The sequence below is a fragment of the Camelus dromedarius genome, chromosome 8 (assembly GCF_036321535.1).
Source record: "Camelus dromedarius isolate mCamDro1 chromosome 8, mCamDro1.pat, whole genome shotgun sequence".
Taxonomy (NCBI): Eukaryota; Metazoa; Chordata; class Mammalia; order Artiodactyla; family Camelidae; genus Camelus; species Camelus dromedarius.
The window spans coordinates 72850214-72877557 of NC_087443.1; the positions used below are offsets into that span (position 1 = coordinate 72850214).

At 53.4% G+C, this 27344-nt stretch overlaps 1 protein-coding gene and 1 non-coding gene across 4 annotated transcripts in view; both read left to right on the top strand.

Annotated features, from left to right (window-relative positions):
• GRK5 (G protein-coupled receptor kinase 5) overlaps positions 1-27344 on the top strand; it is a 203971-nt gene that overhangs the window by 151453 nt on the left and 25174 nt on the right. For 2 of the 3 annotated variants that reach the window (XM_010997871.3, XM_064488481.1), the window contains 3 exons: positions 1521-1598; positions 24288-24388; positions 26027-26119. In XM_010997871.3, coding sequence (XP_010996173.1) covers positions 1521-1598; positions 24288-24388; positions 26027-26119 — 272 coding nt within the window. Of the gene's footprint in view, positions 1-1520; positions 1599-24287; positions 24389-26025; positions 26120-27344 lie in introns of those variants that run through there. The other variant, XM_031461857.2, reaches the window with a different exon arrangement.
• Positions 11811-12005, top strand: LOC116156155 (U2 spliceosomal RNA). The gene has a single exon (XR_004140004.1). It is a non-coding gene; the product is annotated as a U2 spliceosomal RNA (small nuclear RNA).

A 27344-nucleotide genomic window follows, 5' to 3' on the forward strand; every position in this document is an offset into this window, starting at 1 on the left:
CCAGGGTTCTGCATGGGACTGAGTTACCCCAAAAGGTGGTCGGCCATTTGCCTGTGGCCTGGGCCCTGCAAAACAGTCTGGGTACCTTCCCGTGGTGCCAGATCACCAGGCGGGGTTTCCAGGGCAGCTGGACACCGGGAGCTTCTCTCCTCACCCTGGAAAACGGGTGGGCACTTGTGTCCTAGAACCCCCAGGCCCTTTAGTGATGCAGCCCCAGCCTGGGAGGGTCTTCCGGGCTGATCTGGGGAGAAATTGGACCCTAGACTCTGGGTTGAGAGGTTGCCTTGAGCCAGACCAGGAGGGCTGGGGGGTCTGACTCCACAGTGAGAGGGCTTGGGAGGGAGTTCCAGTCCGTTTGTGCTGATGTCATTTCCTCTTTTGAAATAGCTGTACTTTTGGACCGAGGCTGACAAATCCTTGGGTGGTGGATTTTGAAATGGTTATAAACAATTTGCAATTAGTTCCCTTGTTTAAGTGAGAAAGGCAGGCTCACCCAGGCTTTTCCTTACCTTGAGGCCTTTTATCCACTTGGCAAGTGGATCAGATGTGAGTGAGGGAGCCCCTCTTGGCTCAAGGAAAATACAACGGTCTTGTCTTACAAGGTTTCACTTCTTTAGCCCCTGGATCCCACTGGCTTGGCCAGCGATCTGGATCCTAAATTCCTTGGTGTTGTTGAGAAAGAGCTTCAGGCTTAGAGGTCCAAGTCCCAGCCCTGCCACCTCCCCCTGAATGACCCTGGGCAACTTACTGAACCTCCCACTCTCCATATGTGATGAAGGGTTATGCCAGCAGCTCCTGCTCTCTCACATCACTACCTGGGCTCTTTTTGAGGTTCAGATGAGCATCTGAAAAATCTCCATATGTTCACTTTATAAGCTGAAAAGCTGTAAAAGATACAGCATCCGTATGATTGTCTTCTCTTGGACAGCGCAGTAGTAACAATGGTGATAATTATGGCCACTGTTAATTGAGTAGTTACCATGTGCCTGGCTTTATCACATTCTCACTGCACAGTTGCCTTCCATGTAGGTGCTTTTTCCATCTGCATTGTATATGGACAGTGGAAACTGTCCAAGGTCCCGCAGTTTGTAAGGTCTGAGTGACCTCAGGCAGCCTCTCCGGGGCCTTCTCGTTTGGTGGCTCTGTTTTCCAGTGGAGTCCTTTGCTTTATCTAAGTTGGTGATTCTCAACCCCAGCTGCCTGGGTGCTCAGCCCCCATTGCCAGAGGGTCTGACCCCGCTGGTGTAGTGTGGGGCCAGAGCACAGCATTTTCTCCCCAGTGATTCCAACGCACTGCTCAAGAGAAGACGTGCTGTTCTAAGCCAGAGTCCAGGATGGGGCAGGGCAGGCTGGACTGGGCATCAGGGCTCCTCCCCTCTCTGGGCCTCAGCTTCCTGCCCTGCAGAAGGAGGGCATTGGTCAGGTGACCTCCAGGGAGTCCTCTCCAGGGGCCTCTAAGGTTCTCTGACTATAAGAAGCTCGTCAGCAAACCTATTATTGTTCTTTTCCTTCTGTTTTAGGCAGAATATGAAGTTACTCCAGATGAAAAGCTGGGGAAAAAAGGGAAGGAAATTATGACCAAGTACCTCACCCCAAAGGTAAGAGGCCCCCAAACCCCACAGCAGGAGGAATGGGAGGACTTACCCAGGAATATGGACCCAGATCTGTGCCAGGCCGTGTGGGGAGCACCTGGCCGACGGCTGCCATTGGTCACCAGATCCAGAATTCTCCTCCTCCCCCAGAGGGCACCCAAGCCTGGCAGGGCTGAGGCAGGTGGGCCAGGCCAAGGCCAGGCCAAGGGTGGGAGGCCTGCTTCTTAGGGATGCAGCCCCTCCAAGGGCCCTGTGCTGCCCCCTGCTCACACCCAAGCATTGGCGACAGGATAGCTGGAGGCCCTGCAGTGGCAGGGGTCGGGGTGCCCAGAAGAGCACAGCAGGGGTGGGTCGGAGAGGCTGCTGTGAGGGGAGGGTCGGGGAATCAGGAAGGGATGGGGCTGGCTGAAGCTGTGTTGGCAGAGGCCATGTGAGTTGGGCATAGAACAGAATGCAGAGTATTCTGAGGTGTTCTGAGTGTGCTGAAGGGCAAGGGCCACCCTGAGCCCACCTCAGGGGCACCCCCGTGGCTGTGTCCACGCATGACAGTACTGACGCCTAACGCAAGTAAACGTGGATGCTATAGATTGACTTCCACTCAAGAGATGAGGTAGGACTATGGACAGAAGGAATCCAGGTCCCTTACAGCAGCTCCTCCAGCAGCAGGTGGGCTGCTGACAGCCTGCCACCCTCCGGTGAAGGCATCCAGGGTGACCTGAGGACCTCAAACCCACAGTAGCTCCTTCTAAGTTTACAACCAGGCCTCCTCCTCTCCCCTGCACGTATGGACAGTCTCTTTGTAGTTTTATACATTTTATTCCCACGACATGGAAGTCCCTTGAAACGGGTAAGCCGCACCTTCTCATCCTTCTCAGCAAGGGTTGCGGGGGTCCTTGGCAGCTCTGGTCCCACCTCACACCCTCGCTGCCCCCTTGGATGGTTGGGAGGTCCCAGGGGCCTGAGCACATGAGGAGGGCGGCTCGGGCCACACTGAGTCCTTGCCTGGAGCAGGTGTGCTCGCCTCCAGCACCTGCGGGCGGCCAGTGGTCATCTCCGTGGGGACCAGCCCAGCCTCACCCCAGAGATGCCTCCTGCGTCACTTCCTCCTTCTCCTGCTGAGCCCCACCCCAGCTGTCATTCTCTCACTCTCGTTGCTGTTTCCTCTCCTTCCGCTTCCCTGGTAGTCATACCCGTCTCTTAATGGAGTGGCTCGCGCTCCCAGTGCCTTTGCACTTTTCAGAAGCGAGAGGATTCATGTCGATAAATGCCTCCAGACGCTGGACAGGGCTCTGTATGAGGTGTGGACCCAGCTGCTCGCTCCGTCTGCAGGGTCGCCAGGCAGCATGGCCTCGCTTTGTTCCAGATGTGGGCTTGTTGGCGTCGGTGAAAGGCTGAAAATGGTCAAGGAGGAGACATGTCTGAGCAGGGTCCCTGATCACCCACAGACGCAGCCCCTGATGCAACGATGAGGCTGCAAGTGGATATTTTTGGTCTCTTGGCCACCTCTTGACACAGGGCAAGCTCCCTGGGCATAGCAGGCCTGAGGGTGTAAATCCTCTGGGGGATGAGAGCAGCTCACCGCTGAGTGCCTGCAGCCAGCCAGACACCAGCTAGACGTTATCTGTGATGGTCCCAGCCTCTGTGAGATGTGGGGTCCCAGCCTGTTTACGGGCAGCTGCTGGGACCCAGAGCAGGGAGTGACCTGCCACGGCCACGCAGCTAAGAGATGATTCCGCTGCCCTTGGCGAGGGCGGTTCCTGCAGTGGCTCGGCTTTGTCCGTGTAGCGCTCATTCGTGCCCCCTTTCCGGCTGCCCACCTGCTTGGGTTCCCTTCAAACAATGGCGGCTAACACGTGCTGAGGACCCACTGTGTCCAGGCACCATCTCACTTAGTCTTGCTGTCACTGTGTGATGTGATCCTATTGGCTCCAACTTACATATGAGGACGGGGAGGCTCAGGAGGGGCTGTCGCTGTCCCAGGTCACACAGGCGGGAGTTGAGCCCAGGTCGGGGTGATCCCGGAGCCCTTGGCCTCTCCCATGTGGTGCACTGTTTCCCACCCCGCCCGTCCCCCGACTGCCCTCCTGCTGCCCTGGCCTTGGCGCTGGCCTGGCTTCTGCAGTGAGGACGAGGTGGCTTCTTTGCCCGGCCTTGCTGGCTCTTTCGGCCTATCCGAGGGCTGCTGAAGGGGGCTGCTTCCCTCTCTCCCCTACTAGCCAACCTCGACCAGAAGCCTCTGTTCGCAGACCCCAGTCTGGGCCCTCCAGACCTCCCCACCCCTGCTCAGCTCTGCCTCCATCTCCTGGAGGGATGGGGCCCAGCCTCCCCATCAGCTCAGATGGTTTTACAAGTGCCTCACAGCCTGCCAACATTTTTTCCTTAAGTACTCCTCAATTTTTAAAATCTAAACCACACCATATGTTATGGCCCAGGGGCCTGGGGGAGGTGGCCGAAGTGGTCCCGTGGGCCGACTGTTTTCCTACAATAAATTCTGTGCTGCCTCCCCAGTCCTTCCTGCAGTCACTCTCTCAGGAGCTGGTTTGACTTCTCAGTGCTGCAGATGCCGCAGGTGCTGGGGAGTGAGGGGCTGGGAGCGGCGCCGAGTGGCCGAGGCCCCAGCACTGGCTCTGAAGCCTTTGGACAACTCAGAGCGACTGTCCCCAAAGCCAGATAGTCTTTACCTCGCACCCCTCCTCAAAGTCCAGCTCATGTGTCTTGGTTCCAAGCAGCATTTCCCGAACGGTGGACTGTGGGACACTGATCATTTGACAATCTCTATGAGAACAACCCGTCTGTAGCCAATTACTTGTGGGCAACACTGCTCGCCACATCTCTCCTTTATAAAGATTCACCCACTTTGTGAGCATATTAAAGGCTCTGAGAAGTCCTGCAATAAAGAAACCTGTTTACCTTGTGGTGGTGGTTTCATTGGTGTATGCATCTATCAAAATTCATCAAATTATGCACCTGAAATATGTGTAGTTTACTGTACAGGAATTGTACCACAATAAAGGTATTTAAAAAAAAAAAAAGGAAACCTGTTTAATTGCTAACAAGGCATTTCCCAAACTTTTTTTTTTTTAAATTTCACCTCCTGCTGAATACATCTTGGTCTGCAGAACACATCCAAGTGTCTTCACGACCTGGCCTCATTCTGCTCCAACATCCTTTCCACACAGCCCTCTCTGGGCTCCAGCCACGCCATTTCCCAGTCTCATCTTGACGTCCACACCTCATCACCTTTGTCCAGGCTGTTCCCTGCAAGGCCTCTCACCTGGAAGGCGCTGCCCCTACTCTGTCTTTCTCCCTCTATGTCTCTGTTCCAGCTGCATAGAGCCTCTTCTGCCTCTGGTCAGAAGCCATCACTCCTACCTGGGTGGTCTCTGAGCACGCTGCTCTGTTATCCTCTGCAGGTCCACGGGGTCAGTGCTTCCATGCCCCATGGGGTGTTCTGAGGAGCCCGCCTTACAGAGGTGGGTGACAGCACGTCAACAGATGGGTCGAGGGCAGTGTGACAGGAGCAGTGGGGGACTGTGCACAGGGAGGTGAGAGGGGTCCAGAGAAGCTGTCTCAATCCAGCCTGGCTGAGCCAGGGAGACTTCTGGGAGTGGATGCAGCTGAATCAAATTTTAACATGATGGTGATGGAGAAGCCAGGTACCAATGAAAGGAAAGGAGAAAGGCCTTTCGTGTGCAAAGGCATAGGGCAGTGGTTCTCACCTGGGGACATTTTGCACCACCAGGGAACATTTGGTAATGTCTTGAAATATCTTTGGTTGTCAGAACTGGGGGGATGTGTTATTGGCATCTAATGGATATGGAGCAGGGATGCTGTGGATCCACCTACAATGTACAGGACGGCCCCCACAGCAAAGAATTATCTGTCCTGAAGTGCTAATAGTGCTGAGGGTGAGAGACTTTGGTGCAGAGGTGGGAAAGGGGATGGGGAGGGAGGTCAGTGTCAACAGGAGTGAAAAGGTAGGGGGACAGGGGCTCTCTGAGCATCAGGGCCTGGAAAACCATGGTGGGGAGTTTGACACCGTCCTAAGGGCAGGGGGCCCCCCTAGGCCTCTGAATGCCATTCCCAGGTTAGGATGGTCTTTCCTGCCACGTAGAGGAGAAAGGGGAGAGGGGTGGGCTGGAGGCAGAAGACCATCCGTGGGGCTCAGCAGCAGCCGTGGGGCTGGGGAGGCCCTCGGGCCTTGGGAAAGGTTAGGAGGAAGTTGCTTTCAGGGAGTGGCAAGTGTGGGGTGTGGAGAGAGGGGGCAAGGGGAATCCCAAGTGACTCCCTGTGTCTATCTTGAGTTACTGAGTGGGTGCAAGTGTCCCCAAGGAAGGCAGTGCATAGGATGAGGGCCGTGGCTGTGGGTGGCCGGGTTATCAGCTCACTGGGCAGAGATGATGGCATCTGACCTCTCTCTGTGTCCCCTGCCCCCGCGCAGTGCTGGACACGTGGCTCTCATTCATTGCGAGTTTGGCTTGACAGTGAGGGAGCTCCGGGAATCTTCCCTGTGTGGGCCTCTCCCATCTGTCACCTCAGGTCTCTTTCTGGGGAGCTGATACTGGGTTGGCTTGTGTCCCCTGATGTCTGACAGAGTGTGTTTGCTGGGAGTCTGGCTGAAAAGTCCCTGCTCAAAGTCAAAGCTTATGCCCGGAGCCAAATTCTCACTTCCTGTAGGAAGATGCTCTTCAAACCCTGACTTGAAGGCATCCATCTCAAGAGGCAGAGTCCGCGTATTGGATGCTGCCCAGAATCCTGTGTCAGTTGCCCATACACGGCCAGCTTTGCTCTGGGGGTGGTGAGAGGACCCCAGCCCAGGGTGAGCTTTGGAATGGGCTGAAAGCTGCAGAGATCTAATACAAAGGCAGCTGTGAGAAGGTGAGTTTTAGAACCAGGTAGACCTGGATTGGAAGCCAGACTTGGCCTCTTTTAGCTGAGTGGCCTTAGGAAAGTGACTTAAGTACTCCCAGTACCTCCGGCTGCTCTTCTGTCAAGTGGGTTGGGTAGTGGTGAGAGTCATAAATACCACAAGAACAGAGCCCAGGAGCTGGTACACATGAGACAGTCCCCTGGCAGTGGCTCTCATCTGACTTTCCCGTCCTGTGTCTGTGCTTCCAAAATCAGGCCATTGAATGAGGAAATCATCCAGACATGAACTCCAGCTGTGGAGTTGTGAGAGGCCAAGGAGGGTCAGGAGGGCCCCCAGCCTCAGAGGGCTGGCCAGAGAGGCTGGACTCATTAAAAGGCAATGCATTAGTCAGGATGATTAATGCTAGCTGCCACAACAAACAAACCCCAAGTCTCAGGGGCTTCACACACCAGACGTTTCTGTCTTTCTCATGCACCATCTGACTGGGTCTCTTCTGCGTAAAGACCAGGGGTTCTGGCTGCTTTTGTGTCTCCACCACCAAAGGGAAGAGAGGAGTGAAGGAGGCAGACGAGCTGTAACTGCCTTGGCCCTGATGTGACACATGACTTTCTCTCCCAGTCCATTGGCCAGCAAAGAAGGCTAGGGGATTCAGGGGAGCATATGGAATATTGTTTCCTCCCTACGTTGCCCCAGCCCCCAGGCTGGAAACATTGTCTGTATGGCTGGCTAATCTCTAGTGCTGGTGAGACAGCCTATGGCATGTTCTTAGGCTTGTCAGCTTGAAGAAGCTGCCCGGAAACTGGAGTCACACATGTGTGCCAGGCTCTGTAGAGATCTGGGCAGCTCACCTTCCAGGTGCCTCCAGATCAAAAGTGATACAGGTGGCAGGTGTTTGGGGGGCAAGGTTGCTCTGAACTGGGTGGGCCAGGAATTATAATAATAATAATACTAGATGACCCTGCTAACAGTATAATATACCATTCACCACTACAGACTTCATTTTTAAAACACTAGCTTTATGGAGATATAATTCACATATACCATGAAATTCACCCTTTTCAATTGCACAGTTCAGTGGTTTTTAAAATATTCAGAATTGTGCAACTCTTACCACTGTCTGGTTCCAGGGCATTTTATCACCCCAAATAGAAACCCCATACTCCCTATTCCCTTTCTTCCCGCCCCAGGCAACCACTAATCTGCTTTCTGTCTCTATGGATTTACCTATTCTGGACATTTACTGTGAATAGAATCGTACAATATGTGGACTTTTGTGCCTGATTTTTTTCACTTAGCATGTTTTCAAGGTTCTTCCATGTTGTAGCTTGTATGAGTATTTCATTCCTTTTTAGGGTTGGATAATATGCCATTTAATGGATAAACCACATTTTATCTATCTTCTCATCAACTGATAGACACTTGGGTTGTTTCCACTGTTGGACTGTTGTGAATAATGCCACTGTGAACATCCATGTACAAGTCTTTGCACAGACATATGTTTTCATTTCTCTTGGGTATATATTTAGGAGTGGAATTACTGGGTCGTGTGGTAACTTGATGTTTAATCAGTTGAGGAATGTCAAAATGGTCGCACTATTTGACATTCCCACTAGCGGCGGGTGAAGGTTCCCATCTCGCCACATCTTCTCGGACACTTGGCACTTTCTGTCTTTTATTTTATTCATCCTGGTAGGCGTGAAGTGGTATCTCATGGTGGTTTTGACTTGCATTTCCCTAATGACTAATGCTGCTGATCACCTTTTCATGTGCTTATTGGCCATTTGTATATCTTCTTTGGAGAAAATTCTATTCAAGTCCTTTGTCCATTTTTAAATTGGGTTGCTTATCTTACTGATGTTGAATCCTAAGAGTTCTTTTTATGTTCTAGATACATGTCCTTTATCAGATATGTGTATTTGCAAATATTTTCTCCCATTCTGTGGATTGTTTTTTTACTTTTTTGAGGGTGTCCTTTGAAGCACAAAGATTTTTCATTTTGATGACATTTGGATTCATTTTTGTTACTTGTTTTTCAATGCCTTCTTTTCACTTTGTCTTGTCTGCCCTTGTAAGAAGGCCTTAGTTGTTTGAGGAACTGGGTGTATATGGAGACACATTAGGCCCATGAATTTCTCTTCCTCTGGAGAACCAGAGCCCCATTGCCTATTAGAAGAGTGGGGCCAGGCCTCTTCCTTCACGAATATTCCAGCCCTTCTCCTGGTTGACATGATGATATTCTTTAGGCCCTCTGGGTCCAGCTCTGCAATGACTTGCTCCTGGATCTTTCTAGAAACTCCCTAAGTGGCTATTATTAGTGTATCCATTTTACAGATCAGGCACCTAAGATTTGGGAAGGGAAGAGGCTGATTTAGAATAGTGGAGACAGGGCTATAAAGGAGCCCATTAGTATCCAGCAGTGTCATTTGTAGGATATCTTGCTGGAGTTCATTTCAGTTGGGCCCATGAGCAACTGTGCCAGGTCTCCACCTGCCCCCCGAACCCCTGTCACTAAGGCCCGGCAGGTGGCAGTCAGTTTTGTTTTGTTTTCTGCTAGGGGGAGGTAATTAGGTTTATTTATTTATTCTTGGAGGAGTTACTGGAGATTGAACCCAGGACCTCATACATGCTAAGCATGGGCTCTACCACTTGAGCTATACCCTCCCCCGCCAGGTGGCACTCAGTTTCAATGTGGTTTTTGCAAGGAAGTATCAGTGGATTCCAGGGAAAACTCAGACCTGGAGGAGGGTCCTGTTGAAAGGGCCTGCATGGATTTCTAACGACAATGATGGGAACAGGTGGGTTGGGGCAGGCTTCTGACATGGATCAGCCTGGCATCATCTGTGGGATGCTGGAAGTGCCCCAGGGCAGATAGCTCCTGGAGGCCATTGCTTGCAGGAGGTCCGCTGGCAGGATATGGTTCTCTGGGCCCTGCGTAGATGCATGCCTCTTTGTTTCCATAAACAATAATAGGCTGAGGCCAGGAAGTTTGTTCTTGTTAAGGGGGAAATGACCCATCAGCTTGAGTTTCTGCACAAAAGAAATCTATTCCTAGTGCTTGTTTGGCTCTCCGGAAAACATGCACCTTTTAAAAAGTAAGGAGCTTGAATGAGAGGAAATAATAATGATTCCAAGTTCCTCTTTCTGTAGCGCCCCCAGCCCAGCTCACAGCCACACTTCACTGGCACCTCCCCCAACCACACCCTAGGATCTGAGCAGCAGCCTAGGATCTGAGCTGGCACAAACATGCTGGCTTCCTGGCAGGGGACAGCTCCTCAGCCTCTGGAGCAGTCAGAGGCTTCAATCTTTGTCCCCAAGAACACATGAAACTCAGTTCTGCCATTTTTCATCTGGGCATCCCTGGAGCCTCAGTTTCACCATCTGAATATGGGGATAATAACAGTGGTGCTCAAATGGACTCACAGACATCAGTCAATCTCAGATCACCTTCACAGGTTTTCCTGTATCTGCATACCACCCTTATGATGATTAATGTAACATTTTTCTTCAAATCAACTCATCTTTTAACTTAAATGAGTTTCAAAAGGAAACTTTGTATCAGGAAATGCCTGGGAAACTGGTATTGATTTCATGTACATAAGGATAACTGGAGAAGTTGGCATTAAATCCTAGCTGGACACTCTTTTGCTTACTTAAGGCTCAGAGCCTCCTTTCTCTTTGTTTTGAGGTGAGATTCGCGAGTATTAGAGACATGTTAGCAAGACGGTCACGCCACACTGAGACTTTCTTCTTGATGATGCGAGTCTTGAAGGAAAATTGGAAAAGGAATTCTTTTTTCATTGAGCGATTCAATATTATTTAATTGTGTCCTTGTGCCTTGAGGCTAAGACCACTTCGTCATCTTTGGAAACTGCTAAGCTGTCTATTTCCCAGCTATGATGCATTTTATAAATGCTGGCTTGTTGTTGAAAGAGACAGAGTGACCTAGAGCAAAGGGCACTGGACTAGGAGTGAGGCTGACTGCTGGATCCCCCTCCCTGGGGTCTGGAGCCTTGGGGAGCTGGCTTAGAATCTGCCTAGCCATCTAGGCAACCTTCGATCTCCAGGGCAACCAAGGACATGGAATATGGGTGGCTTGGGCCAGTGCCTCGCTTCTAAGTGCCTGCCCATCCTCCAGGGATTTGAGCTCCCTGTCATTGGCCCTGGAGCCAGCTTTTCATCTCTGCTAAGATCCCTTGGCCCTCCTCTGTCTCCCAGTGCCCAGAATAGCATCTCCATCCTGTTGTCAATGAATCTGATGAACTCAAAGTCCACCTTTGCTTGAGCCCCTCCTGGGCAGGGTCTGGCTGGGTGGCCAGCTGGATTGGAAGGGCAGCTGGGTCAATGGAGCATGTACCCTTGCTTTTCCCACTTCCTGCCACAGCACTGCAAAAAAGTCCCAAGGGTAGAAGTAGATTGAAAACTTAAGAAAGGAACTTCCTGGGAACAGCTCTTAACTGTGTGCCCAACACTGTCCTTAGGGCTTTAAACAACTTACTTAATCCTCACATCTACCACATAGATCATCTCCACTTTAAAGATGAGGTGTTGAAGACACAGAGAGGTTAAGTAACTTGCTCAAGGCCACACAGCTGGAATGGAGGAAGCAGAGACTTCAGAGTCTCTGCTCTTGACCCTTCCCCATCCTGCTGTCCTAATAGAACCCAGCCTGGCTCCCTGCCTTGGACTGCAAGCACATCTCTTTTTTTTTTCTTTCTTTCTTTTTTGTTTGGTTGTTTGTTTTATGAGGGAGGAGGTAATTCGGTTTATTTATTTGTCTATATTTGGAGGAGGTACTGGAGATTGAACCCGGGACCTCGTGCATGCTAAGCATGTGTTCCACCACTTGAGCTATACCCTCCCCCCATTCACATCTCTTCTTGACTGAAGGACTGTTAATGACTAGAGAGCTAGGGTGCTGTTTGGAGAGCAGCAGGGCTCCTGGGTCATTTCCAGGTTGCCCCAGGACCCAGCGATACATTGCTCCCCATGGAAGGCCCCTGCTGCTTGAGCCACGCTCTGAATGGATGTCTGGGCCTCCAGCAATCCTGGTACGCTGGGAGATGACCCTCATCCTCAGGGACCATTCATCCAGTTCCCTCCCTAGGGGAGAGAGGACACCACCTGGGGGGTGGGGGCTGCAGCACCCAGGAGATCTCAGGGGCCTCCCAGTCCAGGGCCTTGCCTGCAGTTTTAGCTGTAGATTTCCCGATGCGAAGACAGATTTCCAGATCTGCGGTGGTTGACCAGCCTGGGGCTAGACCCCTGTTGCTCCCTTCCCCGTGCTGGGCCCTGGCTTTGAGAAGAACACGGATGGCTCCTTGGAACCCAGTTGTAAAACTGCTGGGCTAATTGCTTCCCAGCCTTTTGGCTAAGATCGAGGGTAGTATCTGCTCTTCTCAGTTTAGTATTTGATGTATCCTGTCCTGTATCCAATGACAATATATTAAATGGATTTTTGGAGCAGGGATTTGGAATAGGGGCTTGCTCCATCCGCTCCACACATCAACCTGGTGTTGCAGGACCGCCAGGCACGTGTGCCCCCTCCAGGAATAAAGCTGAAGTTTAAGAAATAGGGTGTAAGTGATCCTGTTTCTTCTTAAACTCACCTTCCAAGTGTCTGCCTTCCATCGCTAGACTTACAGCTGGAAAGTGAAGGTGGTCTGTAGCTTGGCAGAAGGACCGGCCTCCGGAAGCAGGTGCCCTCTGTCTCTTCACACTTTTTGCGGCTGCCTGGTTCACCACAGAGACAACCGAGGTGCTGCGCTGCCGCTCTTTTCCTTACCCCCTTAAAACCCTGGACGTCACTTTTTCCCATATTTTTTTCTCACTTCTCCAAAACTTCTTAAAATGCTGTCCATATTCTAAGAATTCCCCTTCTCTTCTAAAAAAAAAAATTAAATTAAACTACTGGGCTAAGCCAAACTCCTCATTTCCTAGATGAGGGAACGGAGGCCCAAGGAGGGGCTGGACCCCTGAGGGTCATACGTCTGGAAGAGGAGACTGGAACATTCCGCACCGGGCTTCCCTCAACCCTGTGCTAGAAGTGGAGAGCAAAGGCCTGTAAAGCGTTGCTTCCTAACTTTGTTTTCCTCCTCCCACCGTGGTCGGCCTCCAGCTGAGATTGAACTCCTCTGAGGCTCTTATTCTTGGGGCCAGTTGTCTAAATGCTGAAACGTTTGTAGTGTGCGAACGAAGCAGAGGAGGCCACTGGTGCGGCCATTCAAGTATCCATGCTTTTTAAACGGAGAGGTCCTTGCCAGGGGCACCATTGACTTGCTGACCCTCTGATACTCCTTTATTAAGGGTGAGTGTTACTGGGGGAGGCGGGGCCAGCGACACTGTTTCAGCGTGCTGTGTGCTTTACACCTTTCTCTCCTTGTGTCTCCATGACAGTCCTGTGTAGTAGACACAATTGTCCCGTTTTATCTTGGGTAAGAGGGAAAGCTGGGAGAACTGAAAGCAGGGACTGACACAGTTACTTGGATACAAATATCCACAGCAGCATTATTCACAATAGCCAAAAAGGGGGAACAACCCAAGTGTCCCTCAATGGATGAATAAAATTGTGGCATATCCACACAATGAAATATTATTCAGCCATAAATAAAAATGACGTTCTGATACATGCTACAGCTTGAGAAGTTTATGCTAAGCGAAAGAAGCCAGGCATAAGAAGCCACATACTGTGTGATTCTTACATGAAATGTCTAGAGCAGGCAAATTCATCACTACAGAAAGTAAATTAGAGCTTACCAGGGCCCCGTGGGAGGGAGTGATGGGGAGTTATTGCTTAATGGGTATAGAGTTTCTATTTGGGATGATGAAAAAATTTTGGAAAAAGATGTGATAGTTGAGATTATGAATGCAATTAATGCTGCTGAGCTGTCCACTGGCAAATGGTTAAAATGGCAGTTTTCCTGTTCATGGTCTGTTTTTACCACAATAAAACAAAGAGAAAGGACAACAAAAAAGGGTGATGGTGAGATATAACCCCAGTCTGTCTGACTCTGTAACTGTGATCTTTCTCTTCCGCTGTGTTGTCGTCTCAAAAGTTGACCAAAGACAAAACTCCTCCTGCATCAGCTTCCCAGCTGCTGCACAAACGAGCGAGTCTGGGAGGGCAGGTGGGCTGTAGGCTGTGCACCCTGGCTGGTCCCTCCCAAGCCCTGTCCAGCTGCAGCTGCTGGCCCTGAATCTGGGCACCTCCTTCCACTTTACACGGTGTTAACATTTTCTCATGTCACAGTCTTCCCGCACAGCATTTTTAATGGGTGTGTAATTGTCCTTCAGGTAGACACATTTATTTCTCTCCCCCAACCTTACCTGCAAAACACATCCTCTTTGCCTGCAGCCTGATGCCTTTGGGTTCCTCTTGACTCCTTGCGGCTGGTGTGCCAGCCGGGGCTCCTCCCAGCAGGCCAGAGCATGCCTGCCTGGTCCCTCTTCCTTTCTTGTGACCTTCCAGGTCAGAAAGTTGGATGTTCCCTTGATACCACTGGAGCCTGCTTTGCCTTGGACCCTTAATCCTTTGTGGTGTATCGTATTTCCTGCCCAGAATTCCTCTTTTTAGAGTGGCTGGAGACACAGAAATCAGCCACAGGCTTCCTGAGGACAATCTGCCCTGCCCCCAGCATTGCCCTGGATGGGCAGTGACGCTGCTCTCCATGTGGCCTGACAGGCCCTCCCTGTCCATGGGCCTTGGGCAGAGAAATGACATCGTGTGGGGAATTTCAATTGAATTCCCTCGATCTTAGGAAATTTCTGCCCTTCCTTTACTCCCGAGCCACATGGAATGAAATCTTCACTGGAGAAAAAGCTTTCAGGGCCAAGATATTTCTAACACAGTTGCAAACTGAAGCCGGTCTGGAGGGAGGGTGTTCTGGAAGATGGAAAGTTGGCTTTCCTTGCCCTCGCCTCTCACACACAAGGAGTGAGATGTTCCCGGGTGTGAGCGTCCTGCACCCCAGCCCCTTTGGACTGGAGCTCTACTTGTGAGTTACCTTCACTTGGCCCTGACCCAGAGCAGAGCTGGCCAGATTCAAACCACTCACCAGGAAAAAATCCCACTTCTCTGGATCCTGAGAGCAGATCTCAGCCTGTGTAAACGGCGAGTCATCTCCCATCTCACACTCTGGGCCCACAGGTCTTGACCGGGGATTATCGAATTGACAGAGCCCGGCTGGCCTCTCACTCCACATCCAGGCACGTTTCGTTTTGTTAATTACCCTTTTTCGCTTTTGACGTAAAAAGTCAAGGTCTGGGTCAGGGCCACTTGTGTATGTTCCTTTCTTTCTCATTAGAGTTGCCCAGCTCTCAGGGCCTCTGGCTAAATTCTGCCTGTGTTTAAAAATGTCCTCTCTCACTTCCTGACCCCTAAAAATCCTTCATCCTGATTTCTGCGAAGCCACTTGAACAGCAAAGGAAATAAGGGACAAGACCTTTTAAGTCCCAATCTGCTTTTCCCTTCTTGGAGGTTTGTGGCTGTTTCTCAAGGGCTGTGTTTCTTCACTTTGCTGACCCAGGGAATGTGGCACTTTGTGACCTGGGGTGGCCAGGTCAGCAGGGGCACTGTTGGAAGGGGCTGAATCCTGCTGCAGTGGCAGGCTTGCCCAGAGCACTTCCTGGCCACAAGGCCCCTCTCCCAGCTGGTGGTCTTCATAAGCCTGCTGTCTGTTTAGAGTCCTCAGAGGCAGTCCCACCATCTTAAATTTACCCAGAAAAGCGTCAATTTAGCCACAGGGAAAAAATGATGCTTTTCAAGCCCTGGTCTTCTCAGAATACTTCCCCTGGTACAGATACCAGGAGAGGAAGGGAGGAAGAGTGCTCCTCATTGCCTGGGCAGACCTCCTTCATCCTTTGTGCCTTGATCAGACCTGACCTCAGCCATGAGGCCACCTCTTTGAACTTTCCCTCCTAGGGGCTGAGAGGCTGCACTGCACTCGTCCGCCCTCAGTCCCCACCTGTCTCGAACTCCTGCCGTTGGCCAAGTGAATCAGTTTATGAGGTCCTTGAGGTGGAGCTCAACACCTGGCACAGAACGGACAGTCAAGGAGCCTGCTGGAGCTGATGGGCTGCATCAGCTTGGACCCCAGCTAAGAAGCAGAGGGCTCCTTGCTTTCTGACTGGTCTCAGCAATAGCACCATCTCTAGCTTGGCTTGCAAAGACCACTCCCATCCCCTGCCATGTCATCCTGGCCTGACGGAGTAACCAGCTATCCCCAGGGTTGCCCCCAAATTGGTGTAAGAGATGGTTGCCCAAACGCCTAAGGAGATTGCCGGGGTGGTTGTGTGGGTCTGTGTCGTATGGAACTGGGGGCCGTACACAGGTTGCCGGGCTGCTTCCCAGCACGGTGTCAGGGAGTTGGCCTTCCTCACCTTCTCCAACCACGGGAAGCCCCAGAGAGCCTGGTGAGCCCCTTGGACTCAGGGTCTTTGCTGTTCATTGCAGAGAGATAAAGGTGCAGCTCAGGCCATCTTCCTGGGGGCTTGGTGGCAGTCAGGCAGGAGGTGGAGTGCTGGGAGTCCCTCTGGAGAAGGCCCCTTCCAGACTGAGTGCCGTCTGTCAGAGACAAGGGGAGATCCAGGTTCTGTGTGGGCTGCAGCTTAAATAACATGGGAAAGAACAGAACATGAGGTACAAGAGTGACTGCTTCCTGAGAATGAAAAGAAATCACAACCCATGCCTGGAGCCTTGGAGATTCGGTCCTGTTCATCTGAGTTCTCCATCTACCAGAGGTGCTTATGTGTGAGTGCTTCCTCTCCCACCTAGAACACTCTGTAGCTCCCGAGACTGCAAGTAAAGGGCCCCAAAACTTGGGCTTCCTCTGCTTCAGGGTGAAATGCTTCTGACTGGAGGCCCTGATGGGAAAGGTGGGCACCCCTTCCCCCAGAACTTGAGAGGCACCATGAGAATTGTCATTTTCCCAGCTTCTACCCCCAAGGACCTCTTGCCACCAGCTGCCTGTCCAGCATGGGTCTCTGCCCAGAGGGGCTGCATCTGGCATGGTGCTCAGGGCACGTGGTCCCATGCTGGCCACGTGGACCCTCAGAGAGGACTTGGTGTTTTGGCCAAGAGCCACAGGATGTAGCCATCAGGCCCAGAGTAGAAGGAGCCATGGCCTCACCGCCCTTTGCTCACGAGCGCTTGGCTGGAGTGATTCACTTTTCCCCAATGACCAAGATAACAAAACCCCGCTTTTCCTTTTGGTTCTGTCCTTGTCTGGGGCTCGTGGATTGTGCCTGCTGCCTGGAAGAGGAGCCACTCCAGATGGACCCAAACTGCGTGGTTGTGGCTTTTCCACATGGCACTGAAGGTTTTGATTAAAAAGATGGAAGAGTGGTGCTTTTCCTTCCTGTCAGCCAGACCTTAAATCAACCCCGGAGTGAGGAAGCGCTGTCCAAGGCTGCCGTTCAGTAAACGCTCTCCTTTGTCTGCTGGCTGTGACTGAACAAGCAGGCTTAATTTCCAGTCAGGATTTGGGGTTGGAATGAGCCCCCCATTGCCCTCCTCTTACCCATCCTGCTTTCTTCACCCAGTTCCTGCCCCCAGGGTCAGGCGGGCTGGGCTGAGTTAGTTTACAGAACTCGGAATCAGCCAACTTGAGTTCAGGGAGAGGAAAGCAAGGGGCGGGGAAGCCTGTGGAGGGTCCTCCTCCCTCCCTGGCCCAACTCCTGATTTTACAGATGGCGAATTCGTCTGGATTCTTGGCGGCAAGTGGCAGGTACTTAATTCCCAGTTGCTCAAACAAAGGAGGAATTTATCGGAAGGGTGGGGGAAATGATGGAATGAAACCGTGAGAGAGACACGGCTGTTCATGGGCTGAGGAACCCCTGGCACCAGGATGCTTCTCCCAAGGCAGCTCCAGATTCTACCCCAAGCCTCCAGCCCACAGCTTCTGCCTGAGACGGGCACTCCAACTTGTTGTAACTAAGAAGATCCCAAAGAACGCTGATCGGCCCAGCTGTCCTGAAGACCTCACGAAGGTACTTCTGATGGGAAGACCCTCCCCCTTTCTCCACCACCCTTTCCCCTGCTGTGAAAGCGCATGTGCACATACATTTGTTCAACAAATATGTTGAGCACCTACTGTGTGCCTGGAACATCGCCAGTTCACTTTAGCAAAGCGGAGTAGAGAGATTACAGGTTTTGGAGCCAGGCAGGCCTGGGTTTGAATCTGTTTACTCACTATTCTGTCTACGAGCATGCACAGAGTACCAGCTGCTCACCAAGCACTGTGCTGGATTCCCATGAGACAGGAATGAACAACATTCCTGCCCCTCAAAGAGCTCCCCAGGGCTCAGTGTCCATATCTGTGCCCCACGTATGGCATCGTTCTGGGGAGCAACAGAAGTGTGAATTGGTGGGAAAACTAGTCAAGGGACCAGTGATTGTCAGCTGGTCCCCTCCCAAGCGCCCGCAATGCCTCTGGCCCTGGCTCCTACTGGAGGCCTGGTTCCCACCCCTGCCCCTGCCCACAGCCAGGCCTGGTGGCTCAGGGTGCAGAGCTTCCCACAGCTGACGCAGATCCCCTTGGGAAGTGTCAAGGGGCAGCCAGGGTACGGCTGTGGGAGTGCCCCTCCCCATTCCTGTCCTGGAGGAGAAATGGGGTGGACCCCCAGGAAACAGCTGCCTCCACCCTATGGGCAGGACCGGCAACCCTGCAGGTAGCCCCTTGTTTGGAAGGAAGGGGACCCCCTGGAACCCCTTTCTTCTAGAGTCTCTTGCCTCTTTCCTGCTCAGCTTTTCCTGAAAGCCGAGTCTGTCCACATTGAGAAATTGCAAATGGTTTACATGGGGAATGTCAGCTGCCCACATATGAAAATATACACATCATTAAGCCCTAAGTGCTTGCGTCTGGAGATAGAGCGGACAGTCTCCTGGGCTGACCTTTTGTTCACTGATGAAACCGCTGCTAATGAGTGCGGAGCTCCTTGGAGGGATGTTTTCATATATTGAAGCGAAGCATATGTTGGCCATTAGCCTGTGTGTGCGGGGGTGTGTGTGTGTGTGGTGCGTACGACAGGGCTATGCAAGTGGCCCTTGCCAAAACGTGCAGAGTCCACTGCACCTCGTTGTCCAGTCCCCACAGGCCTCCACAGAGGGCTTGCTCTTCAAGGCCAAAGTCACATCCTCCTCACACTATTCGAGAGAGACTGTGGCATCCTTGGAGGATCTGATACTGCTTAGGGATAAGACTCTGACCGGATTGCCTGGATTTGAATCCTGTCCCTGCTCCCATGCTAGCTGTGTGATCTTAGGCAAGTTACTTAACTTCTCTGAGCCAATTTCGGCATCTGTAAGATGGAGATAATAGTAATAACACCTACTTTGAGAGGATTGAAAAAGCCCCATGTAAAGTTCCTAGGACTTAATATGTATTAGGTGCTCAAGAAGCAACGGTGATGACAATTGTCCCTGGGACGTCGCATGGGGTGGAAGGTCCTGCCTGCTCATCTTGGATGCAGTTGTATTGGAAACAGGCCCTGAAGACTAGGTAGGATTTGGACGTGCCATGAGAGGGCAGGAGGAGCTCCTTCCAAGGGGATAGCAAAGGCCCAGCAGCTGGAAAGCCGGAGCTCAGCCGGGACGCAGCCAGTGTGAGGCCAGAGCACCAGTGAGCGGACGGCATGTTGCGGAAGCAGGTTGAGAAGGACATTTGGGGCCAGGGCCGAGAAGGCACCGGACTCGGTCCTTTTGCAGTAGAGCTGTGTGGTGTGGAAAAACTCCCCTGGGGGCCGTCGTGTCAACGTAAGAATAAGTGGTAGCTGTGAGGGGCCTACTGGTTAGTTCAGGTGAGAGAGGAGAATTCTCCAGACCAGGGCAGCAGGGATGGAGAGGAGGGCTTGGGTGGGTGAGATACCAGGGCTGAGGTTGTGCCTGTTGTGGGCGCCTGTTCCCATCTGACAAGCTGGTTTGGAGTGGGGCCGATGAGGCCAAGGCCATGTCCTTCCCCCAGATCTGGCTTAGGACACCTGGTTCAGAGCCTGTGCAGCTTAGATCCATGCCCCAAACTCTGGCGTCTCTTCTCTCTGCTCCCCATCTGTGCCACAAGTGGGTGGAATCGGTTGGTTCTGAGGGTCTTCCCATGGGAGCCTCCTGTCTTCTTTTCCTCCTCATGCTCCTTCTCAGGTCTCGACTCTCTGAACAATCATAGGGCATGTTTCCAGGAGGCTCTGAGGGTGACAGCAGAGGCGCTCACTTCAGGAGTGTTGGCAGCTACGAGGAGGTGTGGGAGGTGATTCCGAGAGCCTTTCATGTCCCAACCGTGCTTCCATCTCCGGGCGCTTCCAAGGACACCAGACACATACAGTGGGTCCCATCTCTACTCTGACATCTGGACACAAGGGACTTGGAAGCCAGGAGATGCTCCGGGAACATGGTCCTCAGACATGCAGAGTTTCTCTCTGATGCGGGAAATGAAGTTCCTTCCTCCTGCTGGTCACCGTGGTGCAGAGGGAGGCAGCAGTGCCCAGGGGAGCAGGAGCGGTGCCCGGGTCAACTGACGCCAGCGGTCCCCGTGATGCCACTCTCAGGGAGGATGAACAGCAGTCAGTGAGAACCAGCCTCACGAGACAGGATCGTGTCAGCTGTCCCCACTTATTTAACATTATCTGGGCGAGCCCTCCTCACTCTGAGCAGCACCCCCACCTGCTCCCGGCCTGCTCCAGCCTCCAGGCCTTTGCCTGCGCGGTCCCCCTCCCCCCCTCTTTCAAGGTCCAGCTCCTGTCTTTCCTCTCCCAGGCTCCCTCCCAAACCGATCTCTCATTTTTTCCCCCTCGACTGTTATTGCAGAGGTCGCCCTCCTCAGGTCTGGGATGAATCACTAGGTAATTATTTCAGGTGTGCCACCTGGCTCCCCTACTCTTGAGTCCCGGCGGCTGGTCTCCTTAGGGTGTCTGCAAGCAAAGCCCCGCAGCAAGGGGCTCAATAGTGCCACCTTGTGGACTGGGGGCTGGCCTGGCGGAGGCTGAACGACCTGGCCCACAGAGGCGGAGCTGGGGTTGGGGCTTCCATCCCTCCCACTGGAAGTCCCTGAGGGAGGCAGAGCCTTGGGTGTGGTGGGTGATCAGTCAGCACTGGCTTCCTGGATTGAGTGCTCAGTTAAGCACCTACGGGGAGGGGAGGTGGCAAGCCCAGGCCAAGCCCATGCCTGCCCCCACCGACGTCCCTCCCTCTCTAGCCTGGAATGCCCCAGGCAATTTCTGTTAGCCCACAAATCACTCCAAACCCAGCACACGCTCCCTCTTAATTCATTGCTCTACAAATGCAGCTTCAGGACAAGTCCCTAGCTCTTCTAACCAACCAGACCCACCCATGACCCCTGCCAACCCCCAGCTGCCTTTTCTTTGGAAATCCCACAGCCTCCAGTGCACTGAGTCAGTACTGGTCATCAGTGCCTTCCATGCCCGACTGTTGCAGGTTTCCACATTGACGGAGCAGAGGATGGTCCAGGCTAGGCAGCACGTTGAAGTTTAGGGTCACAGGCAGTGGGGCAGCACGAGGGCACTGAGAACTTCACAGGCAGACGGGGACAAAAGGGAGGAGAGGGGCTCAGAGGTGTGAAAGTATGAAGCCCACTGGGTCCCTACATCCATTTCACTGGCCTGCCCCACTCACGTCCAAAGCAACATGAAGGGCTCTTCTCAGTGCACTGTGGTGCCCAGAAAAACACCCAAGCAGCCTTCACATCTTGCTGCCTGAGAGGTACATTCTGGTTAACACACAGCAGGATGCCCAGAACCTGTGGCGTAAGCATCGGGGACAGCGGAGAGAGAGTCTGGCCTTAGCGGGGTTGGAGGTACAAAGGAGCAAGTACTCTGAGAGGGATGCCGAGGGGGTCCAGCCCAGTGTGCCCATGCTGCGCCCACCCCCTCTGGGCTTGCTGGCTGCCTGGCCCCATCCAAGTGCAGCCCCAAGGTCTTCTGGTACCAGATTCAAGGTCAGTTTCACGTTCCATAGGAAGAGGTGGAGGGGGCTTTTATCCAGAGGCACAGACCCACAGAGAGTGGATAAAGCACCCCGAGCTTTTAATTCCACCTCTGTCCACCTGCCTCGCCCCCGCCAACCTCAAGGGGGAAGAAATGGGGAGGAGTCTTAGCCAAAGAGGAGAGGGAAGTGCATTCTCTTGCTCTACTTGGGACTTCAGGGCAGGACAGGTGGCCTTGAGGCCTACAGCTCCTCAGGGATCCAAGTCCTTTCTCATCAGGCCAGAGGGGAGTGAGCCCTGTGCTCAGGCTGTGTCCCCGAGGCATGTCTTGCTGTTTTAAGCTGTCCTGGAGTTGGCCATGGGGCCCTCCTTAAGGGCAGCTGAGGCTCATCCTGACTGTCATCAGAGTGAACTTCCTGGCAGGGCCCGGGAGACTGGTCACATCGAGTTGGCCAGCCCGCTGGTTTCAGCTGCCGAAGACCATCAGGAGGCTAAGCGTTCATTGCGGGGCCTCCAGCAGAGACACCGTGTCTGCAGTCCTTCCTCCAGTCCTCCAAATCCACACTGCCCACCACACATTTCCAAGGAACCTTGGTGCCTAAATCCATGTTGTTGTGTTAAAGTTAGGGCCTGCGGGCTAGAGCTACTTGAGACCATCTGGTGACCAAAGAAATCAAGCATCTCTTCAAACCACAGCTGGCTTGAGGGCGTCCCAGGCCCCAAGGGGAATTTTACCAGTGACCCCCACCAACACCCCTTCTCCTGGCTGCTTTCAGCCCTGTAAATATCTCAGGGCCTTGAGCTCTTTTCTGTTTGGTCAGAAATTAGGACGAAGTCTTTGATGTGGAGGAAAATGACCCCAGTCCTTCCTCCCCATCCTGACCCTCAGCTTCATCCCAGAAGGACAGTCCCTGTTGGAAAGGGCCAGGGCACTGCCAGCCATAGCTCCCTGGCATTCCTGAGCCTGCGGTGCATTGATGGTGGCATTCCTGTCCAGAGCCCACCTGGCCTGTGGGGTACACCCCTCCCTTGCCCAGCCTGCCTCACAGGCCTCCTGGGACCAGAGGGATTAACTTCCTGGAAAGAGATCTGAGACTGTGTGGAATCTTCCTGCCTTCAAGCCGCAGAGGATGGACGGTGGTTACTGGGACCCCAGCGCTTTCCAAGTGTCTGAGGGCCCTTTTTCTTACGTGACATGTCGGACCTTGCATGTGGGCTGGGGAGAGCCTTCTCCATGGGTCTCTTTTGGAATCAACTTCTCTGAACTGGAGGGGAAGGATCAACACACTCTGATTCCCAAGAAATGGCCCAAGGCAGAGGTCGGACTGGAGCTTGGGGCCTCTTCCACAACAGTGAGCATCTTTTCTGCAAAAGGAGCAACCGTTGCTCCAGAAGCCTACGGTCTGCTGGTTGCACTTCTGCTGTCTCATTTCTCAAGTCTGTAGTGTGGAGAGGGAGGGACAGTCCAGGGCAGTGTAGGATGGAAGGTGGGATGGAGCTGCTGCCACCCAGGACTGGCAACAGCAGACCTGGGGGGACATGCTCTGAGTCTGCGGTGTCGTGTAATGAGCTTTGCCTGCACTTGGGGGAGCGGGCGGCATTTGCTGGTACAGCAGCTGCCCCTGCCCCAACACACACCTGAGGGCTCCCCCACACAGGGTCGAGGGGCTCATCAGGCCCTACTCGGGAGGGAGGCCCTGAGGGCAGAGGAAAGCCCGCAGAGAGGACAGGAGCGGGCCTGGAAGAGAAACAAAGAAGGAAGGAACTCAGGGATGTGGACGTTCAGAACGGTGGGGAGATTTCATTCACCAGGGCCATGCCAGGTTGCTGTGGGCGCCCCCTCCACCCCCAGAACTGAACCCCCACAGACACCACCCAGTGGTCTTAGCAGAGAACCCATTGTCATGTTTCAGTAGCTGGAGAAAGCCAGCCTTTCAGATTTCAGCATCTTTGGGGGAAAAAGATGTGTCTACATCCCGTCTTTCAGAGCCCACTCCCAGCAATTTTCTCAATTATCCCTGTAATTTATTAGAAACCCACCTCAAAGCCCAGCTGGTGAGTAAACAGCTGGCAGAGGGCGAATGTGGAAGGGGAGGGGAAGGGGTGGGAGGGCTGCCTCTGGCTTCCCAGAGGGGACTGCTGCTCCTGGGTAGGACCAGACACTCTTGGAATTGTCCCTTCAGACTTGAAGTTCTCAGGCCAGGCTGCTTAACTGGAAGGAGGACAAAGTGATCGTGGTGACATTTACTGTACACTTTCTGCCATGTGCCAGGATCTGGGCTGAATGCTTGACCTGAAGTTTTCTTTGGTTCGTTCCCGGAGAAACTGATTCCTGATCATCCTCCTGACAGCCGTGAGGCTGTGCCACAACCGGGGCCCCCCAGCTCCAAGCTGCAGATGTGGGATTGGAACCCAGATCTGCCGAGGTTCTGCCCACGTCGCAACCCTCCCCTCGCTGCTGTGCCCTCCCCAAGCTGCCCCTTTAACCATCCAGATCCTTTCACTCATGACCTCGCAGCAGGGCGGGGTCCATCTCACATCCGCCCCCCTCCCCGCCGCCGTGGCTAAGGGACTGCGGCCGCCCAGAGGGGCTCCTTACACGGTGAGCACTCACACACCTCACTCGGATCTGATGTCGTGATCCGTGTTCTGCAGATGAGGACAGCAGGGCTCAGAGGAGCCATGTGACCTGATGAGGTCACACACGCTGTCAGTGGCAGAGCCAGAAATCTGATCCTAAGTCCAGGCTGGTTCACCACCTTCCAGCCCGGCCCCCTGCCTGCACCACCCACCACGGTGCCCGGGCCCAGGACCAGGTGTGGACGGGCGGGACACCCGCGTCCACCCAGCCGCCTGCCCCTCCGTCACTGACGCCTCCTCTTCTCTTCCTCCCTCCAGTCCCCGGTTTTCATCGCCCAAGTTGGTCAGGACCTGGTCTCCCAGACAGAGGAGAAGCTCCTTCAGAAGCCCTGCAAAGAACTCTTCGCTGCCTGTGTGCAGTAAGTGCTCCGGCCGCCCGGCCTCCCCTCTCCGGGGTGTCAGGCCCCTCAGCCTCCTCTCAGGCCGCCACTCAGTCACCTGAAAAGGGGCTGCCTCTCGCCGCCACTGGAGATCTGGGCACCTGGGGCATGTCTTCAGTGCCTGGGGGCTCCAGCCAAGGCACCCTGCTGCTTGTCTACTTATGAAGAGACAAGCTGCCAGGGTGCCGTGTCCAGAGAGAGCATCTGCTTCAGATGGTGTTGAAAGCCAGTGCCTTTCCAGGCTGTTGAGACAGAGGAATGTGCAAAAATCCCTCCTGGGTCACACCCCACCACCTCCCACCACACCCATCACCTCCCACCACCTCACTGCGGGCTGTACAGAGACCCTAATGGGACGAGAGACCAGTTCATGGGGGCGGTGCCAGCCAAGCACCAACGAAGCCCCGTCACCCCGCATGCACACGCCACAAAGGCGTAACTAGGCTCACACACGCTCCTGCACCCACTTGTACCCTCCTCGTGAGCTGCCATGCGCGCGCACACACATCCATACGCACCGAGATGGCAGCTGGCTTGAGTCTGGGGGCTCTTTGTGCACCCTTGTTCCAACTTTGCACCATAGACATTAATTGAGCGCCTGCTGTGTGCTTGACACTCTGCTGTGTGGGGGATGCCTTGTAAGCAAGAACCCAGTCCTGCTTTCATGGCTTAGCGCCACCTCCCGTGCATGGTGAGAATAGCTGGGACGTTCAGGGATGGCCAACTTGGGGTCCAGCCCTATGACAGGTGCAGGAGAGAGACCACTGTGAGCAGAAACAAACCTGGTTGCTGCCCTCTTGGAGGTGGCCGAGGGTCACCTCTGACAGTGGGTGAGGTCCCTGGGCTGTCCCCCTGACCCTGAGGGAGGGGCCCTCCTGGCCCCCACGCCAGCCCCTGTTCTCAGGTTTGGCAGGACATGCCTCCACTCTGTGTGTCCCGTCCCTTCCCCAGGTCCCAAATGCCAGGGCTAGATGGGTCAGCATGTCCACTCTTTAAAGGGGAGAAGTCCATCCCTGCCTACAGCCAATTTCAGAACCCTCCAGGGCCTGGCCCGCAGCAGGTGGCCAATGAATTCTGCCGCAGGGATGAAAACCTCACTGGTCTCTGATCAGATCTGGAGCCTGCACCCCTCTGCCCCTTCTCAAGACACTACCCTCTCAGAGTCCCAATCCTCCCTGCACATAATTAAATATTCCTCTGTTTTCATCTCAGCTCCTGTTCCTTCTTTGGAGAGATCTCCCTGACCCCCAACCCTGGGACCTCACTTACCCCTAATTCGTGATAACATGTTCCTGGGGTCGTTTGTTTGGTTGTTATTTACCTTCCATGTCCCCCATCCCAGCGCCAACATGCTCCCCGCTGTATCCCAGAGCCTAGAGCAATGCCCATGGCAGGTGCTCACTAAATCTTTGCCGGATCAGTCAATCTCAAACAGCCTTTGTAGAATGATGTGACCTCTGGCCACCCCTGCTGCTTCCATTGGAGGCCCCTGTGTGTTTGCATTTCCAAAGACTGGAAATGGATGAGGCCGGGCTGTAACCTGCTGAATATGGTTCTGCCCGTCTGCTTCAAGATCAGGACTGTAAAATGTTCGTGTGTTTGTTCCCTCTGAGCCAGATCTGTCCACGACTACCTGAGGGGAGAACCCTTCCACAAGTACCTGGACAGCATGTATTTTGATCGCTTTCTGCAGTGGAAGTGGTTGGAAAGGTGAGTGCTCCCCAGCACACCCCACTCACAAGTGTGTGCCAATGTGTGTTGGCGGGGCGGGTGTAAGTTTTTCACCTGAGAAGTCATATAGAAATCAGTCGCCTCCCATGGGCCATGGTTCAAATAAAATTAAGCATTCTCCCTCTTTTAATTAAGTTCTTATTCTTCTTTAGAAATGCTGTATGCTTATTAACGCTCACACACACACACACACTCATGCACACACACACACACACACACACACACTCATGCACACACACACTCAGCATCTGGTTCTTACTTTTCTGGCTCACTGTCTTTGGAAATTCTTTCTCTGCCAGCAAATAAGGAATGGCCACGTTCTTAGAAAGATTTGCGCATCTCCCGTGTAACCCAGCCCCTAATGATGGACATGGAGGTTGCTCTCAATTTTGTGTGCAACCTTCCCTAAGTAATGAACAACTCTGTACACATACCTTTATGTACTTTTGCAGATACAAACATAGAAATTCCTAGCAGAGGAATGTCAGGGGCACGGGTTCTAAACTGGCAGGGACTGCCAGATTGCCCTCCCAAACAGCTGCCCGCATTCCCAGTCCTGCCAGCGCCAGCGCGCCTGCTTCTCCTCAGCTTCATCAACACTGTTCTTGGTGTGTGAGAGCCAGGTTTCCTTCTTGTTTATCTTTTCATCTCTCATCATAAGTGAGACCGGGTGTCTTTTCATTTGTTTTATTTGCCACCTTATTCTCTGCAAAGTGCTCTCACGCGCATGGCGGGGACGTGGCGGGGCAGAGGTGGCCTCCCTGTGACTGATGAGGAGAGACAGAGAGCACATGGATTGCCGGGTCACCCCGCAGGCATTAGTGCAGCCAAGGAGGGACCCTGGCCCCGGGCCCAGAGCAGTGTTCTGCCCACCACAGCATCCCAGGATTTGCAGGACAGGGCAATGCCTGCATTAAATCTATGCTTGCTAAGCTGGTGAGGTGGGCACATCCCCTCCTGCCGCCCAGGGTTCCTGTGCCCCGGAGGCCTGGCACTCACAGCCACCTGGGCACGCCGTGGTCAGACAGCCAGGAGCCTTCCTGCTCCTGCACGTGTATCTGCACCTGTGTTGGCGAGTCCCCTGCAGACGCTTAGGAAATGAACCTGCAGGACGCGAACTTCATGGCCCCTCCCTGAGAACACACCCTGCCCTGCAGCCAATGGGGGACTTTCCTTTCTACTCTGACCGACAGGGGTGACAGAG